The sequence below is a fragment of the Amphiprion ocellaris genome, chromosome 14 (genome assembly GCF_022539595.1).
Source record: "Amphiprion ocellaris isolate individual 3 ecotype Okinawa chromosome 14, ASM2253959v1, whole genome shotgun sequence".
NCBI classification, from domain to species: Eukaryota; Metazoa; Chordata; class Actinopteri; family Pomacentridae; genus Amphiprion; species Amphiprion ocellaris.
The window spans coordinates 16,031,643-16,051,378 of record NC_072779.1 but is presented as its reverse complement, the minus strand read 5'-3'; the positions used below and the strand labels follow the sequence as shown (position 1 = coordinate 16,051,378).

Below are 19,736 nucleotides of genomic sequence, written 5' to 3'. Positions count from 1 at the left end.
TCATGTGCTCTTAAACTTTTATGTCCATGCACCACTTATTTGTTTTTACCTGCGTAACTGAGTTAAATGATCTATTATTTACTGTCTATCGCTCTCTACTTGAGCATTATGAATCATAAAATCTTAATAAATGTTGTGTAGCTTTTGTTGCAGGTTGCAACTGATGTCAAGTCATACATTAAAAATGTATGCACGGTTGACCAGCTTTTTAATGCACCGGACAAAGTGGTGTCTGAAAGGTCTTGTTGCTCTTTGGTTTTAAAAAAAACTGCACTTGAAAGGACAGTCCAGAAAGGTTTGAGGAGCATATCTACATTTTTTTTTTGTTTTCTCTAAAAGCAAAAGTCTGATTCTTTGCCTGGAAAGTTGTTCCCTGCTGTAGTTATCACGAACATTTTGTCTCCACTTCACCTAAATGGGTCAGGATAGCCACAAGAAGGAGGTACCCTACTTTGAGAAGGGCACCCTAGTTCTCCCAAAATAATCTGAGATGTGAAAAAAGGTCTGCTTAAATTGAGGGCATAATCCTGTCTGATAGTAAACCACAATATAATTCATGTATCATTAATGGTCACCTTCCTGGATAAAATCTATACTCTCAGAGAGGATTGTGTTGCAAAGCAAAACAATGGCACCGATATCTCGCTGGCAGGATTAGTAATCCATCATCCTGCAGCAAGGAGCGGGACTGTCTTTCAAACGAAACCGTTTTTCTGCACATCTAGAGTTGTCATTGGTTTATTTGTGCAGCAATCCCTGATGTTGAATGCTATTGATTATACTGTTTGACGGGGGATTTCGCCAGTAAAGCTGAGCTCAGCTTTCATTCTGCACAGGCTATTATTCATTTCAGCAACACATCAGTGGGGAACGTATGAGCTTCACTGGCCCTGTAATGTTTCCATTTGCATAGCTTAGATGTTCTGTATTACTGTGACTTCACACATGTGGTGAAATTTCCTAGTTGCTGTAGGTTGGGATTGGATTTATTAACGGTTTATTATCTGTAACTTCTCCTTCTTTAAAAATATGAACTCACAAAGAACATTAGAGGGTTTGTTGAAATGGACAAATCATTAATGCAATTCATTGAACATGAAACCAGTGAGTTAAATGTACTGACTGAGGTAAACATTTGCTTCATCAAGAGAAAACCACAGTTGATTTACAAAATAAAAAGAATGTAGCGCAATGAATGAAGTCCCAAGCAGACACAGAAACAGATTACTGCGATTTAATAGCCACTGTCATTTACTTTTTTCAAAAAATTGTTGGAGCTAAGCTTTACCTTCAAGCTGGGAAAAGGCACAAATGACCAGGAGCAGCCAACAGCGCTAACCTTTACAAAAAGGAAAGTACAACACATTCGGCCCCTAGCTAAAATAACTAGGAGAAAATGATTAAAAGAAATGGCAGGCTACCTCTACAAACACCTAAAGAACAAAGAAATCATCAGCATGGAAAATGGTACAGATGGACACAGTTAGGATGCAAGTGTGACCAGTTGGGAGCAGTGGGAGAAGAGTTTCCCCTCCACAGAATTTTCTTATTATATAGTGACAGGGAACCGACCTCCAGCAGGAACAGATAGATGGGTTGTAGCCGCATAGTGAAAAAAATTATGTCCTGAATCTTTTCCTAAACACTTGTCCTTGTTATTGATGGGAAACGTCATAAGGTCAAGGAAAGATGTGAAGGAGAATTCTTGAGGACACAGTTAAAGACCACTGCAGTGCTGAGAGATCATTCGACAGCAGATGTTGTTGACGTGCCGTGGATGGTGCATCGCATTAAATAATGCTGCTGCAAGGAATTGTGATGCGGCCTTATCTCCTTTCCCTCCTTAAAGGATGGTGCAGTGTGTCCTATGCTAAAGGAGATAAGAAAGGAAGCACCTTTCCTGAGCATTTACAGAATCGGATCACCTCTCATTGAGGTTACCACTAAGATACTTCCAGGTCATTTCACTCAGTTAGGAACCTTCCAAAGCAAAAAATATAAAATTTGAACACAACCCTGATCCATCATTAAACCTCCTTTTCGCGACACACTCCTGTTTCCATTCACACACAATCACAGTCTCCAGATGAGGGGAGAAAACACACACACTGAGGTGTTCTCAGTCATAACAAATACGTTCTCCTTAATGGTGTAAGCGATTCCAAATGAAAACATATATATTAGAACGAGGTCGTGGAAGTTCATTAACGTGCCGAGTCTATTTTTAATTACAGCAAGTTATCTTCATAATGATAGTGCTTGACTGCGGTAAGCTATTAGATAAGTGTAACAGCCTAAAGTGTTTCTGTATCAGTGAGCCATCTTGTTAGAGAGCTTTAATTTTCAGAGTAGATCGCTGATTAAAATTTACACTGGGTACCGATATTACTCAAAGAGGAGAAAAAAGTAGGGAATCACAGGTGGGGCAGAATTAAAAGGTTTCGCAAAACAGAAATTCTAACTCAGAAAGAAGTTTTCGCAACTATTATGAGGAACAAACATGCTGTAGAAAGTTAGCAGAAGCCATTAGGGAGAGATAGTGCTGTTACGCAGGGATGATGGCCTTGAGACATTTTTGTTCTTGGATAAAGAAATACGAAAGTTTAAGTGCAACCCGGGATGGTATTACAGCAGAAACAACGCTGCTTACTTCTCTTGTCATTGTAAATACTACACATGGCATCTTTTACAAATGCACTAATCACATTTTTAAATTAAAGGTTCCATGTGTGATTGATTGATTCTGCTGTTTACCTCAGTCTACAGAGCGTTTTACTTTTTTTCAGCCTGTTTGCTGTTTTATCATGTACATTTCCAGCTTCAGGTAGTTGTACTGAACCTTTCCTACCAGAGACAATGATAGCGACTAGCTGGTAAACATATTATGGAACAAGCTGCTTAAGAGCCAGACAGTATATTTATCATCTGATGAAGACTGAAAACAAAGTTAGAAAGAGGGAGAATGCTGCATTTATATTTGTCAGATGGCTAAAAGCTCAGCTCTAATACAACGCTAATGTTTTTCTGACTTTGCTGGACATGCACATATGCAATACATTTGAACATTTCCCCATTTTAACACTATAAATTGACAGCATGTCACAGTTGTGTGTTTAAAGCTTCCTCCTTGTGGCCCAAAATAAATTAGGTCTTCAATGTAACACAAGTAATTACACTTCCACACATATTTTAATCACTATCTAATCTGCTTTTTTTTTTCAGAAAAGGTTCTGTTTACTAACCTCATGTAGAAGCTACACTTTAGCAGCACAGTTATTTTCTACTGAAACTGCAAAATTAAAGGACCATCTCAGACATGTGTTAAAAGCAATTTCATGTATTTTTTCCAAAATAATACAGTCAGTTGAAATGCCATTATGTAAAAATGAAGGTTAAATGTGCAGTGAGTAGCATATTAGGAAGACAACCTGCAGATAATTGGTGCTTTTCAGCTTTGAAATGTGACACTGTGTTTGCCATTAGTAGTTCTGTAGCCAAAGTGTGCTTCATCTGTTGTTAGTTTGGATTAATAATTTGAATTGGCAGTCTTATTTGATCATGCTGTGGAAATGACTACACTTTTGGATTTTTACAAACACCACAATCTGCTCATCAGTGTGCTGGGAAAAGGCTGAAATTGACCCCATAGTTGTTCTTAAATTACTGCTTGCTCACTTGTTCCAGGTAAAAGTATCCTAATCAACAGCTGACATCTTGTTCATTCAGTTCATTGTCGTGTAAATGCATTTTGAGCGAAGGTTCATTGAGAGAAAAAACATTTATGAACATTTCGCCATTCACGTCAGATCATATTTATTTCTACAACCTTGATTCCTCCGTCTTCGACTCGGCCAAGTGGGGCAATGCCTAGTCAGCCGAGTCAGTGGCTAATATGACTGATTAGGTGAAGTCGTGTTGGTCCCATGTGGTTGTGGTTAATTTGAATATATTAAAACTTCAAAATTGCATAATTCATTCACATATTATGGATTTATTTAGATCAAACATAAGTCTCCTGAGTCCTTTGTTTACTACAGTGCATTACAACCGCAAAAGATTCCTGCAGTGAATGAATAGACATTACAGAGATATATTGGAGTTAATGCACTCTGATCAAAACTATTTAAAATCCGAATTCAATTTCTTTTAAGTGCTGCGCTCAGAGGAACTTATTTGTGCAGGTTTACGATGTGCTGAGCAAAAACTGGATTACACACATAAAACAAGTGAGCTGATGGGAGTCAGTGAGTGAGAATGACCCCATTCTGATCAGTGACTTGCTGCAAAATAAAATCATTTTCTCTGCATGGAAGCTGATCAAAAGCCCATCCACCGTAGCCTCAGATACAACATCCACGGATATTACAGAACCATTTTGCAGATGCATATTATAATCCCCCTGCTTTTGTTTTTCCTATTTGTTTTGATTGTGTAGAAACCTGCCATTGCTCCGAAAACTGAATAACCTCCCAATGTTTTATAGTTAATATTCTGAAATCATATATTGATGCAATCAGCAAAAATGCACTGGTTGAGATCCAAAGCTGAAATGCTGATACCGTTCATGTGAAGGTTTTTAGCTTTCAAGTGATTTTAGATATAAACAGCTTCTGCATAATGTTTGCCTGCCTTAGCTTGAATTGAGATGAAAGGGTAATTTTAGATGGCATAAAGACAAATGGGATGGAGGAAAGCTGCCTCTGGGACGCTCTGCATCATCATCACGCATCGTTAGGCCGTGGAGTGAGTTGATAGAAAAAGTTTGTGTGGAATTTCTTCAAACATAATCTTCCCCAGCACTGAGTGATTGTAATGTTGTTTGTTTCAACAAAGCAGTTTCATTAACCCTTAGCATCTAAAGAGTTCAGCACAGTCTGTTCATGGTGTTTTATTTTCATATCAGCATTGTTATGGTGTCTAAACCCAGATCCTGTTGCTGTCTGTCTAGATATAATTGGCACGGATACCTGTAGAGTCTCCCCCAATTAACTTTCTCTGTTTCCTCCGTTATTCCTGAAAAACAGCTGGAAGCCATTTCCCTCAGAGACGCTGAATGAGCAAGTGTCCTAATTGCATTTCTTGCATGTGTTGACTCTGTGTTGTGGCACAAAGGAAACTTACAGCCTTTATAAATCTAAGGTCACGACAACAACAACAACAAAAAAAAAATGGAACAGACTATTTTTAAACCCTTTACGTCTTACACCCTCTGTAAAATATTTCAGGAACCCAGAAGTCAGTGAACCGCCTCAGCTTAAGGCACGCCAGTTTAGCTCTTATTAATGCATTCGTCACGCCAACTCTTAGCGGCACCTCGGGCGGTCGTGCACGTCTGCCTGATACGTGGGCAAGACTTTAAACTATTAAAATACTTTGAGAGAGGAGCAGCGATGAGGGGCAGGAGGAAAGAAATGTCTGCACTCTGATAATTAAGCTGCCTAATTTCTATGCCTGCTAAGGTCTTTATTCATTATGTGCTGCCATCAGCAATCAGTGGAGCTTATTATTGCGAGCGTATGGGCGGGATGAATATTTTTACCCAGAGCTTCTCCGCAGATAATACTGCACTTATCCAGGCCTGTCTGTGCACCTACTTACTGACGTACACCTTCACATGTTTGCTCCTCTTGACTCATATACAGTAAATTGAGATTTATTATATACACAATCTGTGTATGAGAGCAAATGTGTGTGTGTTTCCTGATGCATCTGCTCTCGTGCTGGAGGCCACTGCTCTCCCTGGAGGCTGGCGGCGGCAGCTGCTGTATGAATGAACGTATGCATGTGTGTGTGTGTGTGTGTGTGTGTGTGTGTGTGTGTGTGTGTGTGTGTGTGTGTGTGTGTGTTAAAGCCTGTGGGAAAGACAGAGCTTGCATGTCCAGCTGACACACCAGCTGAAGAGCAGCTACCATCACACTGTACACACAATCTCACAGGTCGATCGACCGCCCAAAGGTCAGTTTGAAAGTTCGATGCAGCACGTCTTTCTGTTTACTTCCTCCTCTCATCATCCCTCTAGACATTAACATTAGTATGCTCTTGGCTTTTGGACTTTATTAAAATGTCAGCTGTCAGTGATGCAGCTCAAGAAAATGGAAATTAGGAAAGAGGTTACACAAGTGAACGCAATCTAAGGACTCAGACGGATTAATTTTCTTCCAAATCTTATTAAATCTGTTGTAGAGTGTTGGGGATTTAGCAGGTCTCCAAAAATGTAATGATTTGTCTTACCTTGAAGCTTTTCCTCTGGGGATCAGGCAGCTAAATGAGCTGATGAGTGATGAAGGATATGGGAGATCATTTACCAACCATTTAACTTTTAGTTAGATGAGTCATGATAGAAAATATGTCATACTGCCTGAATGTTTTTCATGTTTCTCTTTTGGAATTATTCTGCAAATTAGTCTGTTTTTATATCCTGTTCCACAGATTTGCGATACTGAAAATTCTAAAGTCTTTTTGATCATTTATGATGGATATTGAGTGTTCTGCATGGTCAGGCCTCTGGGCTGTCCTCCTCCAATCTGCTCTAACTTACAGTATTGGCTAGTTACTCTGCAGGACTTAAAACACTGATGTGTGCAGATAACCTCCGTGCACTGCTTTCTGCTAATGCAGCAATCTGCCCCGTGCTGATTACCCTGTTATCCAGCAGTAGCGTACACACATACACAAGCACACACACAAATACACACACGCTTGCACAAAGCACTCAATACGTGCAATATCTTGGGATTTTTTTTAATGACAAAAAAAAGGCTAAAGTACCAACTGAATGACCAAAAATCCACAATATAGTACTAAGGAAAGTGCATCTGAGAGTTCTTACTGTTGAGGTCAACAGAGGTGCACTGAGAAAACTGCAGTCAAGAGACGTGTTGCATTACTGTGATGCAGAATTAGCGTACAGGCTTTATGTTTTAGGTGGTAGGTGGTTAATGATAAAAAGAGCAAAGGAACTATGCAATGCAAACTGCCTCATCTTGCAGTTTAAAATCCTGGATGTGTTGTCAGGCACGGCATACGAGAAGAGTTCAGGGTGATAAATGTGAATTCCAAAATGATTTCTGAATTTAGGGAAGAGAAACCGTCAGTCAAAATGACACATTTGTATCCTTTGTCTAACCTTCTGCAGCCTCTCCATTATTAAATGAAAGCACTGAGCAATGCTTAGCTAAAGTAAAATAACTTTATTTCATATTATGTAGAGGCAAAAGCAATTGGACGTGCTAATGTGGAGAAAATATACGTTGGAATCTTAAATATAAATAGACTGTAGTTTAGTTCTACTTTTTCAGTTTTTTGTTTGTATTTTTGTGCAGTTAGATGATGATCATTAACACTTGTTATCCGTCCTGTGGATACGGCTGTGTCCCGTGTGGTACTTTTGTTTCCCTGGAGTTTCTGACTTTGTGTTTTTAGTGACAGTTTCATTAGGTTTAGTCACTTGGTGATGTTTAGCCATCAAAAGTATGTGTTTAGGTCACAGGTTGCCTTTATAGCGGTGGTCAGAATGGGTGATAGTGCACCTTCCGGCCTACTAGCATGTGTAGGCTGCTCAATCGGAACTAATTATGTATTTGTTGAGTAATGATAGATACTCACTTAATGGGCTGATAAGATTCGATTTGGGTGCAAACCTCATTTCATTTGTTTTGGAACTTTAAGCAGTTCTGTAATAATAGTTTGGGTTGTTATCAAAAAGGATAGACTAAGATGAACTTAGTCTATCTATAGTTTGCTCTGGAAAAAAAAGGACATACTGCATTTTGTGTCAGGGCTGCTTTAAAGGCGCTAAAAAAAGACATCAGGAATACATAGAATATATATAGTCAGCAAGAAATAGCCTGAATGAAGCTGGAATCTTGAGTGTGCAGGCTGCCCCTAAAACAAACCTCAGATACAGTGTAGACTGGTGTACAGTGTGTGTCTGGGTACAGGATAAAAAGTCACTATGTGTAATGAGGATGTCACAGGTCTGCACAGAGCATATGGCCTCGAGACTGTTTCCAGTTGATTACAAAATGGTTATACAGAATTTTCACTTTTACTCTGCAGAGGTTCTGTACACCATGTAATAAGAATTAAATGGTGTAAAATACACCATTTAATTCTTATTCTGGTGTATAAAAAAACATTATAGAGAAATTGAAGTAATATTTTGCCTTAATAAACCTGTCCTGTCTATACACTTCTGTCTTTATACATAGATGCGGGGACCGAGCAGACTTAGTGACATTTAGTTAACATAATTACGATGTTGTAATTACCACTGGGATAAGAGGAAACAGAGCTTGAAAAGAAAGACAACGTGAATGCAGATGTGCTGCAAGCCGCTCTTTACCCTATTATGTAGTTTTACATCAGCATCCAGCACTGCAGATTCTCACACAGACACACTGAACATGAGTTTGTCATATCTCCTGTATAACTTAAACAAATATTTGCATATAAATGAGCAGCGTCAACCACAGACTTCCATCTGAGCGAGCAGTATGCGTCCTTGTGGTGCGGAGTGCCATCAATATCAGCTCTTCGGTCAAATCCTCTGTTGTCAAACCGCCGGTGAAGGCAGATACATATCACTGCAAAGGATGACATCGTGACTCAATATCTTTATGTAAATTCTATACATAATTTGGAAGTCCGAAGGTGCAGAGAAGCGTTATTCTCCTGCATTTTCAAACACACTGAAAGTCAGTGTAGCGTATGCACTCGCAGCTGCTCTGAGCACAGGCGGCTGGACATGTTTGCCATTTTGCACAAGTCATACACATGGCTGACTCTCCCTCTTTGTCTCTGTGTCCTCGTGTCTGTCTTTCTCACAGTAAAAACACACACAGACATGCATTCACAGGTGGAGCAAGAACAGTCCTCCAGCGGCGCACTGCTCTATTTTTTTTTATTCTGTTTCACGCTAACACATGTTCCTCTGCCATACCTCTTCCCTTCACCTGTCTTCCATTGTGCTTTAACAACCTGTCTGTTTGAATGACTCATTCTAAGACATGTAGTTTTTCACTACCCAAAGAAACACAGCTTTAACTTATTGGACATTTATTTTTCTCTCCATACCTGGGTGTCTACACCCACCTTCTACAGCACCTCCTGCACTCGTCTCCACATCCTCACCTTTCACAAATTCATAGGTTGCTGTGGTAACTGGCCGTGGAAGGTGCAGTATGGACATTTTGAGTCCTCATTAAAAGATAAACTGTGAAGTCTCAATTGATATGTGGATAAAAACAACAGGACAAGAGACCTGCTTTTCATGTGCAAATTAAAAATGCACAGGAATCGTGTTGCCTTACACCACATTAAGGACCATTGTCCTATGTAGCTGCCTTTCACCCCGATTGTCGCAATCCGCCAGGGGCCAGCTCCCATCTACCTCTGTCCCTTTAGTTGCCTTGGGTGGCCCTCGTGTGCTTGGAAACAAGTGTGCTCTAAGTAATTGGCTCCTCCAACGAAGGAGCATGCACATCCTCTGCATTGTAGCATAAATACCAGGGAGCCCCATGATGCGCAGGCTTTCCTCACTCATTAGAAAGAGCTGACAGTGCAGCCCAAAAGCCCCAGTCCTCCTCCGCAGTGCCCATGCTGGATCGACACCAGAAGATAATAGTACAGCACACCAGTCTCTCAGAGGCCTTGAAAAGCAGCTGCACTACTCTCTAGATCCACTGCTCTCTGGATGCAGCTTTCTATAACTGCAGCAGTGCACTAATGATGCTCAGTGGGAAATCCTCGTTTTTTAAAAGTGCCAACGGCGTGATTCAGCAATAAGTTGCTGATAATCAAGTCTCCTTAAGAGAGCAGTTGCTTATATTTTGGCAGATTTGAGTCAGTTCATTTATTAGGTATGTGAGCTCTTTAAAAAGATGCATCTCTAAAACTGTGACAGTTGTTGCCTTCCTCTTTCCTCACTTGGAGGTCAGCAATGAAACAAAAAGAGGTAATTTGTACAGCAATTAAATGTATTAATTACCTTTGCAACCACCAAATATTTATGGTGGAAGATGAAATGAATTAATACTTCAACACTGATCACTAAATAAATGGATAGCTATCACTGTTTAAACCTGCATGAGCAGTCACACACTAACATCAGTGTTGTGTTTGTCAAATGTGTTGTTCTGTTTCTGCCCACTGGTGAAGATGAGTGTGAATCACCTTTATCTTCTGACAAACCCTCCTGTCTAGTCCTGTATGATTAGTGACCTGATGTGTGCATGCTATCTAGAGCACAGCTCCACCATCCTACAGTATTGTTTGTCACAGCGGATGAGTGATAACACGTGCAACACATTCATGCATGCACATACCCACGCACAGACACACAAGCTCATACCTAGATCTGTTCTTCGCCTGAAAACTATTCTCTTTCTGTTGATCTAAAATGGTTTATAATTACTAGGGAATATATTGTCACACTGTCCCTGTAGTTGCCGAAAAGCCATTACAAAACAGCATCCAATCACCAGTTAAATTACACTAAACCAAGACTTGCAGGCAGTTTTAAAAGGCCAGGGTCATGTCCACATATTTCCAGAATCTCGGTGCATTTACTCCTCATTAACTGATGTTGTTTTTCTCCATTTTACCCCCTCCCCTTCCTGCCCTTTCTTTCTCCTTCTGTCTCTCTGCAGGATCCTGCTGACAGTGGTGGTGATCTTCCGTATCCTAATAGTCGGCATAGTGGGGGAGAAAGTGTATGAAGATGAGCAAATCATGTTCATCTGCAACACCATGCAGCCTGGCTGCAACCAGGCCTGCTATGACAAGGCCTTTCCGATCTCTCACATCCGCTACTGGGTGTTTCAGATCATCTTGGTGTGCACACCGAGCCTGTGCTTCATCACATACTCTGTTCATCAGTCTGCCAAAGCGCGTGATCGAAGCTACTCTCTGCTGCATCCTTACATGGATCACCATGGTCACGGTCACCATGGTCGCCATGGTCATGACCATCATGCTCGCAAGCTTCACTCTCGCAATATCAATGGCATCCTGGTGCATCCCGACAGCAGCAAGGAGGATCATGACTGCTTGGAGGTCAAGGAGATCCCTAACGGGCCACGAGGACTCCCTCAAACACACAAGAGTGCTAAAGTGCGACGCCAAGAAGGCATCTCCCGTTTCTACGTCATCCAGGTGGTGTTCCGCAACGCACTGGAGATTGGCTTCTTGGCCGGCCAGTACTTCCTGTATGGCTTCAATGTGCCAGGGATGTTTGAGTGTGATCGCTACCCGTGTGTGAAGGAGGTGGAGTGTTACGTGTCTCGGCCCACAGAAAAGACTGTGTTTCTGGTCTTCATGTTTGCAGTAAGCGGCATATGTGTGCTGCTCAACCTGGCTGAGCTCAACCACCTTGGCTGGAGGAAGATAAAGACGGCCATCCGAGGCGTGCAGGCCCGAAGAAAGTCAATCTGCGAAGTGCGCAAGAAGGATGTTTCACACCTGTCCCAGGCCCCAAACCTGGGCAGGACCCAGTCTAGTGAGTCAGCCTACGTCTGACAGAGGCTTCTCTGCCTGGGGGCTCGAGGACCTTTTAAATTTTGGAGAAGAGCTTTTCCCTGGCCCCGGACCCCCGATCAGTAGGGCACAAAACTCACCACTGCGTTATTATCATCAGGAACACAGACAGACTGTGTAGTCACGATGAAGCATTAATTCACCAAGTAGTTTTTGACACTTCAAGAGACAAGAATCACCTTCCTATAAAGGCAACTGTGTTGCTGCAACAAAGCTTACATCTGAAGCTTACATTTTGTGAGTTCTGCTCTGCCTAGGTGACACTAGGTGCCTTCAAAGAACCCAAGAGACAAAACTGAGCAACTACAAATAATAATAAAATACTGTAAAGATAGTCGGAGGTCGAATTATGTGAAGGTCTTATTATTTGCTTTTGCTGTAGGTCAGAATAATCCCCTCATTTTCCAATTTTGTGTGCATATGCAAGAGCTTAAGCGTGTGCATGCATACGCATGAGTGTGTGGGAAAAAAAGCCAGTCTCTGACTTGAGTCAGAAAATTGAATGCTAAACTAATCTGAGCTACTGAGAGAAAGATAACTCTTTTTCTAATTGTCCACGATGTTCAAGCAAAAACTGCTGGACAAACAAGCACCTTTTTTTTAACAAACACAAAGAGGAACACAAAAACTATCAGCACTAAAATGATCAGCATTAACTGGAACACACTATTTGTTGTCAGTGTCCCAGGCTTTTTCACTATGCTTCGTGTTCTTTGTTGCATTAGGTGCCAATCAGTCTACAGACTAACATTGCCTGGGAGCTTCTGCTCAAAGTGAGACACGGAGTGCATTGAAGATGAGTTAGATTTACTTTCCAACGCTGTGTTCATGCACCGCAATGCTCCCAGTGCCTGCAAGGCATGCTGTTTACTCTCAGAGCCCACTGAAAACAGTCGAGAAAAGTGTGCCAGTGATTCCACTTCAGCTTGTACAATGTGATCGCTGTTGAAAGCGTATGAATGGAATTACATACAGACTTTTTTCAGTTCAACAGGAAAAGTATTGTAGTCACAAATATTTTAACATGTAACCTCAAGCTTTTTTTCACAAGCAGATTTGGTGCCATATTTCAAAGTTCCTGTACATAGATGAAATGTAATAATTACACTTAGCCTTTTCCCTGTACGGTATAGACAGGCTTTACATGGGTGGGGAACAGGGGTTTGAGTGGTTATGAAGATTAATCATAGATTGCCAGCTTTAACAATATGTATTATTAATGTGATCTTTGTTATGCCTTCACCCTCTAATGGAGACTATATGTTCCAAGAAGTGTTTCCCCTCCTTATGGACTCTGAAAAAGGCATGTTACTGAAGCATTAATAGAATGGATAGATTATGACATGTAACTTTAAAAAGAGACTGTTTTATTTATTTGCATCCTGCTCCTGTGAAATGTAATACTCAGCATGCATGAAGATGAAAATTATAAAGAGATATGAACATAGAATCTCATTATGGGAATATTGAAAGTGAATACCTGAGAGGCGCCACAACTGCAGCAATAATAATATATAGTATGTGAAAAAAATATGTGAATAAATGATTATGCAGTGATTTTTGACTGTGTTGTGTTTAACAAAGAAATGGTAATTGCTATGCATGGTTGTCATTTTACATTAGTGGTGTGAACTTGTCAACTTCTACAGCTACACAACTACATTACATATATTAGAAAAATGCACCTAAAATATCGAACCAAAAAGTTCTCATTAGGCAGAAAAATGCCCCCCTTACTGAAAATCTAATTTTTATTTTGTTAATACGTTGTGATGCAATCATGTATAAGTAGTGTTTTATTCATCTTTTATTTAACCTTTTACTCTAATTGAGAATGAATTTAATCTTTATATACACTGTAAAAACTTAACTTTTTAACTGTTTTTTAACTGTACAGAAGTATTCATTTACACATTAACCCTCCAAAATAGGCCAAAACTTAAATAATGTCCACATCACAAATCTGTATTTTTAGAAATAGTAATCTGTTCTTTTACAACGTTTCAGTGTAAAATGTCAGTATTTATTACTTCATTGAAATCAGCAATCAGCAAAAAAAGAGAAAAAAACTAAAAAATTCACTATCATTTTAACTGTTATTTTGCAGATATTCCATGTTTTTGTTCAATTACATAAAACATCTAGTAAAATCACAGGACAAAAGTCTTTATTTATGTTAAAAACATTCTCTAACAAATAATAATCAATTCTTTTACAGTTCAAATCATAATATTCCATTGTATTTCAATCAAGAAAAAGTGAAATTTGCACTTATTTTTTTTTACTGTCTATCCAGTTTTTGAAACATTACAATGTTAATGTATTTTTTACTGACACCCTTGCTGCCACAGTTTTATTCTTTAGGCTATAAAAATTTTGAACTTTTTGTAAATAAGACAAATGAAATAGAAAAAAATATAATTTTACACCAAAATGCGGTGGGATAGAAGTTTAAAGTATCATGGAAATGCTGGAAATGGAAATACATTTTAGAGTCCAAGCACTCAAATACAATACTTGAGTAAATGTACTTCTTTACTCTCCACCAGTAGCGGTGCACATGACAGTGGTGTGTTAGTGTAACATGAAATATACCGCAGCTGTTCATGCTGTGTAGAATACTTATGCACTTTCTATCCTTCACAGAGTGCCAAGTACAATGCAGTGCTTCAGCTGCACAGATTTAAAACCTGCTTTAACATTTATTATTCAGCACTGAGAAATGATATATCTCCGAGAGAAACATCAGCGCGCTCTCTGGATTTCTGTTGATAAATTATAGATATTTAATCTGTTCACTTCCATGATAAAAGACCCCAGAGTAAAGTCAATTTAACACACAACAAGCAAGCTAGCTCACATTGTGATTTTGCTCATTTGCCTTCACACTTCCATCACTTTTATAGTAAGATGTTTCTGATACTCACATTATTGTTTCCTGGACTCGTGATGACTCACAGGGAGGTAAGTTATTAGATCGGATCTGATAATTCCAGTAATGAGTAAGGTTACCAAGGGAGAGAACAGAGAGGTGTGGGGGCGGCGAACCTTTTAGTGTTATTAAAGCCTCAGTCAGTGCAGGCGGCATGTGGCCACGTCCTGGGAATCACTAAAAGCAAAGTGGGACTAGAGGAAGAGGAACAAAGGTGATGGAGAGGAGTGTTAATAAACTTGATTGTCTGCTATGATGTAGAGTAATGAATGTTGTGGTTATCCATTCACTTAAAGGCGACACTGTGTTCTGATTGACATGTGGACGGCTGTGATTGACTCTCTGTTGCGCGCGTGTTATACATGACATCAACATTCACACGCACAGTCAATAAATGCTTAAACAAAAGCGGTGCTGAGGATGTAACCAGGCTGGTTGCTGTGGTGACAGGAGGGCAGTAATGATGTTAAGCACCACTGAGACTACAGCAGCGAAGGGCAGAAACGAGCACTGCGCCACATCTACTGCTCCACATCAACCTACAGAACACTCAAGCACAGAGTCTTGGTGAAAGTTAGAAAAATGCTGTGTTGTGCTTTATTCTGCAGCGTTGCAGCTTCAGTACAAGTAGGAGCAAAATGACAGGGAAGTACAGTAATTACCTGCAGGATACCATGACGGTTAATATATAGATGACTGAGCTGAAACTGCAGTCGTGCTTTGAAGCTTTGACATCTATATTGAATTAATTATACAATTTCTTTTCTGCTAAACCTAATAATATGACCATGTCACATCGTATTTAACAAATACACTACATGCTCAGATCACAGTTTCTGAGCCTCCACTGTGCTCAAATAGTACATTAAATAGAGCACACCATCCTACCTGTTTACTCGTGCATTAAAGTATGAAAATAGATGGTTGACAGCACAGGAAGAATTAGGATCACTACAGGTTTATTTCAAGACTTAAAGAAAAGAAGGTCATGTACATGGGCCTGACATGTTGCACTGCAAATGCAAAATAGACCAAATGACCACAAAGTGGCAAAATACCTGCCTACAGGCTAATAAAGTCTGTTTATATGCAGGTATGCATTAATTTGTACTTTAACACATTCGCTTTCTTTTTCAGCAAGGATAATGAGGTTAGAGAGCTGTAAGGAGCTTATCTTCATTACTTTCACTTTTTTCTCAGCTTCATCCAAGCCTTAAAGACCCCCTCTGATGAAAATAAGGTTTTTAATCTTGTTGACATGCCCATATGAAGATTTTCATACTCTAGAAGACACATCATGAGCGAAATAAGCAGTTAATGCCATGGCCAAGAAATTCCACCTCAAAACTGCAGTGTACTGATGACAGTTTCAAAAACATGAATTCAGACCTCTGGGGTTTCGTACGTAGCAAATCTAAGGAACTAATCCCGTCAACTTGTAGGGTGGGACTGTCTGCATCAGCGTTTTACCTCAGATTCAGTTTCTGGTTCAAACATGGATGTATATTGTACTTGTCACGGTCTAATGTAAGGTAGTTTTACAGTGTTTTAGCAAGGTTGTAGGTGAGCTGGTGTGCTCGAGCTGCAGCTAGTAGTTGGTAAGTGGACAGAGAGGAACCGCACATTCTAGAGGGAGCAATGATGTAGAGTTACATCCAGGCCATTTTTAGGCAGAAAGGGATTATTTTCATGGAAATGACTTCTAAATATATATCTTTAATATACGGAAATGATTTTAGGGTTTAAATCCGTGATTGGAGAAGGACTTTAAAACATCAGCAAAACCAAATAAATACCTAAAAAAAACCTTAAAAACACAACTTATCAATTGAACGGGTCACTACCGGGTTTCTGTGGTTTCACAAGTTAAAGCACTCACATAATGTCCTTGATCCATCATGAGGAAGCTGAGCTCTTTGACTCCAGACTTCTGCCCTGCAGTGTTATGAGTCACAGTCCGTAGATCCTTTTCTCATGCTTTACCACTCACCTTTAGCTAACGTCCTCACATTTGTTCCTGCGTCTTGATTAAATGATATACAGGTTTGAATTTGTGTTTCAGTATAAAAACGGGATTACACCGATTGGCCACATTTAAAAAACAAAAACAAATCATTTTGCTGCAATCAAGCTTTCTGCTGGAAAACCTTGAGTCATTCCAGTCATGTGGCTGTTACAATGACATGTACCACCCACTAAACACAACCATCACAGCAACGGCTTTCCCAGATGCCAGCTGTGTCATCCAGTGTGTCCCACCGCGCTACAATAACTGCTCAAGGTGTTGACCCGACCTCCAAACTCCCCAGATCCCAAACCAATTGAGTCTGCTGGATGTGCTGGAACAATCCCAATCCACAGTAGCGCCACCTCGTAACCCACAGGACCTAAAAGATCTGCTGCCAACATCTCAATGCCAGAAACTACAGGACATCCCAGAGGTCCTGTGTCTACGGTCCGATGGGTCGGAGCTATTTTGGTGGCATGAGGGGGACCTAGACAGTTTTAGGGCAGGTAGTTCAGATGGTGTGACTGATCAGCAGATATCCTCCTATATATATTTTTTTAAATTATGAAGGAAACTGGGCAATATTTGACCTTGCAACATAGATTAAAAGATGCTAAATGTGCTTCCTCTACATCCTTTTACAATATCTGACTTCTTTGTCTGTCACGGTGTGTTTCAGGACCTTGTTTTGTCACTCAGAGCAACCACATATGACTTTTATTTTGGAGCACTATCATCAATTCCAACTGGCTCCTGTGTAGATTTTTCTGTCAGCATGTACATCAGATTTGTGCTCTATTTCTGTGGCTACACAGAGAGTCTTCCAGTGTAATCCTCAGTAAAACCCAAACAGGTGCAGCCATGTTTGCAGTTGTCCTGAACCTATTTCTGACCTCGACCCTACACAATACACCCCAAATAAATCAAATTTAGAAGCAGATTTTTTTTTTCTCTCTCTCTGATTGATTGGCACCAGCCTTTGACAGGAATTCATACTGGCCTCCTCATCAAATATTCTTCTCTTCTGTGACCTACTCTGCTCAGCTGATTCATTATTATCCTGGTGATAAGACAGCATGAGGATGGGAATCATTTCATTATTCCTCTCTTGTGTTTCTTCGATGTTTCCCCGTCTGCCTCTTCATTCATTCATAAAGGCGAAATTGCAGTTGGCTTATTCTTCTCTGGAGCCTCCTCCACTCTTAGTCTCTTCATATCTCAGACCATCAATTTGTGTCAGTCTCTATTCGGCTCCCTGCAAGTGACTCGGTCTCCTTTTGTGACATCCCCGCCTGGCACAGTCTCTCTGCTCTTCCTCTCTCTCTGTCTCCATCTGGTCCTCTCCTCCTCCACCTTCCTCTTTCTTTCCACTGCTTCCTCCACCTCCACGTTTTTTATTCTGCCCTCCTGCCTTCCTCTGACCTTCTGTGTCCTCACCTGCTCTGGTTTTTCCACCTGGATCTCACATGAAATCAGCATTCATTCAGTCACTCAGTGATCCTTTTCCTCCTTGTTTATGTGTCTGTCAAAGCTGCAGAAGCTAAAAAACAGTCTTCTACTTTACCGCAAGAAAGTCCTTCCTCATCCTCTCCTCCCCTCTAAACTGTCTTTGACTCTGACTCTTCCTTTTTCTGTCATCACAAAGGATTTTCTCGCTTTTTTTCGAGGAGACTGCTGACAAAAACTGAGACACTTCACCAGCTTTCGTTTTCTCATTTTAGAATTCTGCTGCTGTTGGCATGACATCTCACTCGCCTCTCCTCTCTGTTTATAATCCCAAAAATATGATCTATGTGGAGCACACAACATGTGTGCTTTGTGAGATTTGAATATCTAAAGCTGAAAAGTTCTTCATCTCCAGCTTTCTTGACCCTCTCGTGACTGCTCTGGCGTCTTACAGGATTAACTCATCTGTGTGTTGGTAAGACTTGGGGTATATCTCAAAAATGCTCTCAATAACCCCTCAACCAACGCTGCTGTGTGTTCATCTCTAACTCTAATGTGCTTGTTTTGGCAATCTAGAAAAGAGATTTTTATTACAACGCTAGTATCATAAACTAGTGACAGGAGGGAACCATATTTGCCTCATTTTCCAGATTTATGTTTCTAATGATCTATAAGATGAGTTGCAAAAAACAAATAAAAGTAGCGCAAAAATAAATACAGCAACAATTTTTTTGACAAGTAATAATATTATACTTTCCCCCTGTTGTCATCAAAAACCCAAATGCAGTTGGTAAAATAGAAACATCTCCATGCAGCCTATAGAGCTGAAAAGTAAAAACATCTTTTAGCAGCTGTGTCAACATGCATGTGCATGCACACGTACTGCGTAGCCGCTCCTCACAAATCCTTAAAGATCCTCCTAAGGCTCTAATCCTCCACTGGGACCCAAATTAGCCACAGCAGCGATGAATTCAGACAACGTGGACACCAGAGGCTCAGTTTGTGTGCTTTTAGCATCAACATGACAATCTGACATTCCTGGTGTTTACAAAGGATTGATGATGTGCGAAGAAGTTGTGGGTCATGTGTGGCTAAATTTATGTTTCTAGTCACACATGGCTGTAAAATCAACTTTTCCAAACACACCTCCAGGCTGTGTAAGGGCTATTTGACTAAGAAGGAGACTGATGGAGTGCTGCATCAGTTGGCCTGGCCTCCACAGTCACCTGACCTTAACCCAATGGAGATGATTGGGATGAGATGGACCACAGAGTGAAGGCAAAAGAGCCAACAAGTGCTCAGCATCTCTGGGAACTCCTTGGAAAACCATTTCAGGTGACTACCTCATGAAGCTCATCAAGAGAAGACCAAGAGTGTGCAAAGCAGTAATCAAAGCTAAGGGAAGAATCTAAAATGTAAAACATGCTTTGACTTTTCACTTTTTTTTTTGTTTTACTACATAATTCCATTTGTGTTCATAGTTTTCAGTGAGAATCTCCAATGTAAATAGTCATGAAAATAAAGAAAAACCATGAAATGAGAAGGTGTGTCCAAACTTGACCAGTGGTGTATATCAAGCAGCAACCTCAGGGCTATGAAAACAGAAATGCCAAAAACTGCAATTCCTCAATGGCCACTTGAGGCTGCCTTTAAAAGTGAGTAGAATCCCATAGACACCCCAGGTTAAAATACTCGACGTTTCTGCAGGAATAAACATGGTGCAATAAGCAGTTTTGGTCTGTATTGCTAATTTTCCCATTTATGACAACTGTACAGAGTTGAATTTCCATGTAACTCAATCAATTCAATTTTGTT

At 40.3% G+C, this 19,736-nt stretch overlaps 1 protein-coding gene across 1 annotated transcript in view; it reads left to right on the top strand.

Moving 5' to 3' along the window:
- Positions 1-19,736, top strand: part of LOC111579862 (gap junction delta-2 protein-like) — a 39,512-nt gene that overhangs the window by 6,771 nt on the left and 13,005 nt on the right. Inside the window, exon 3 of the mRNA XM_023287371.3 lies at positions 10,650-11,511. Within this exon, the coding sequence (XP_023143139.2) occupies positions 10,650-11,511 (862 nt within the window). The remainder of the gene's footprint in view (positions 1-10,649; positions 11,512-19,736) is intronic.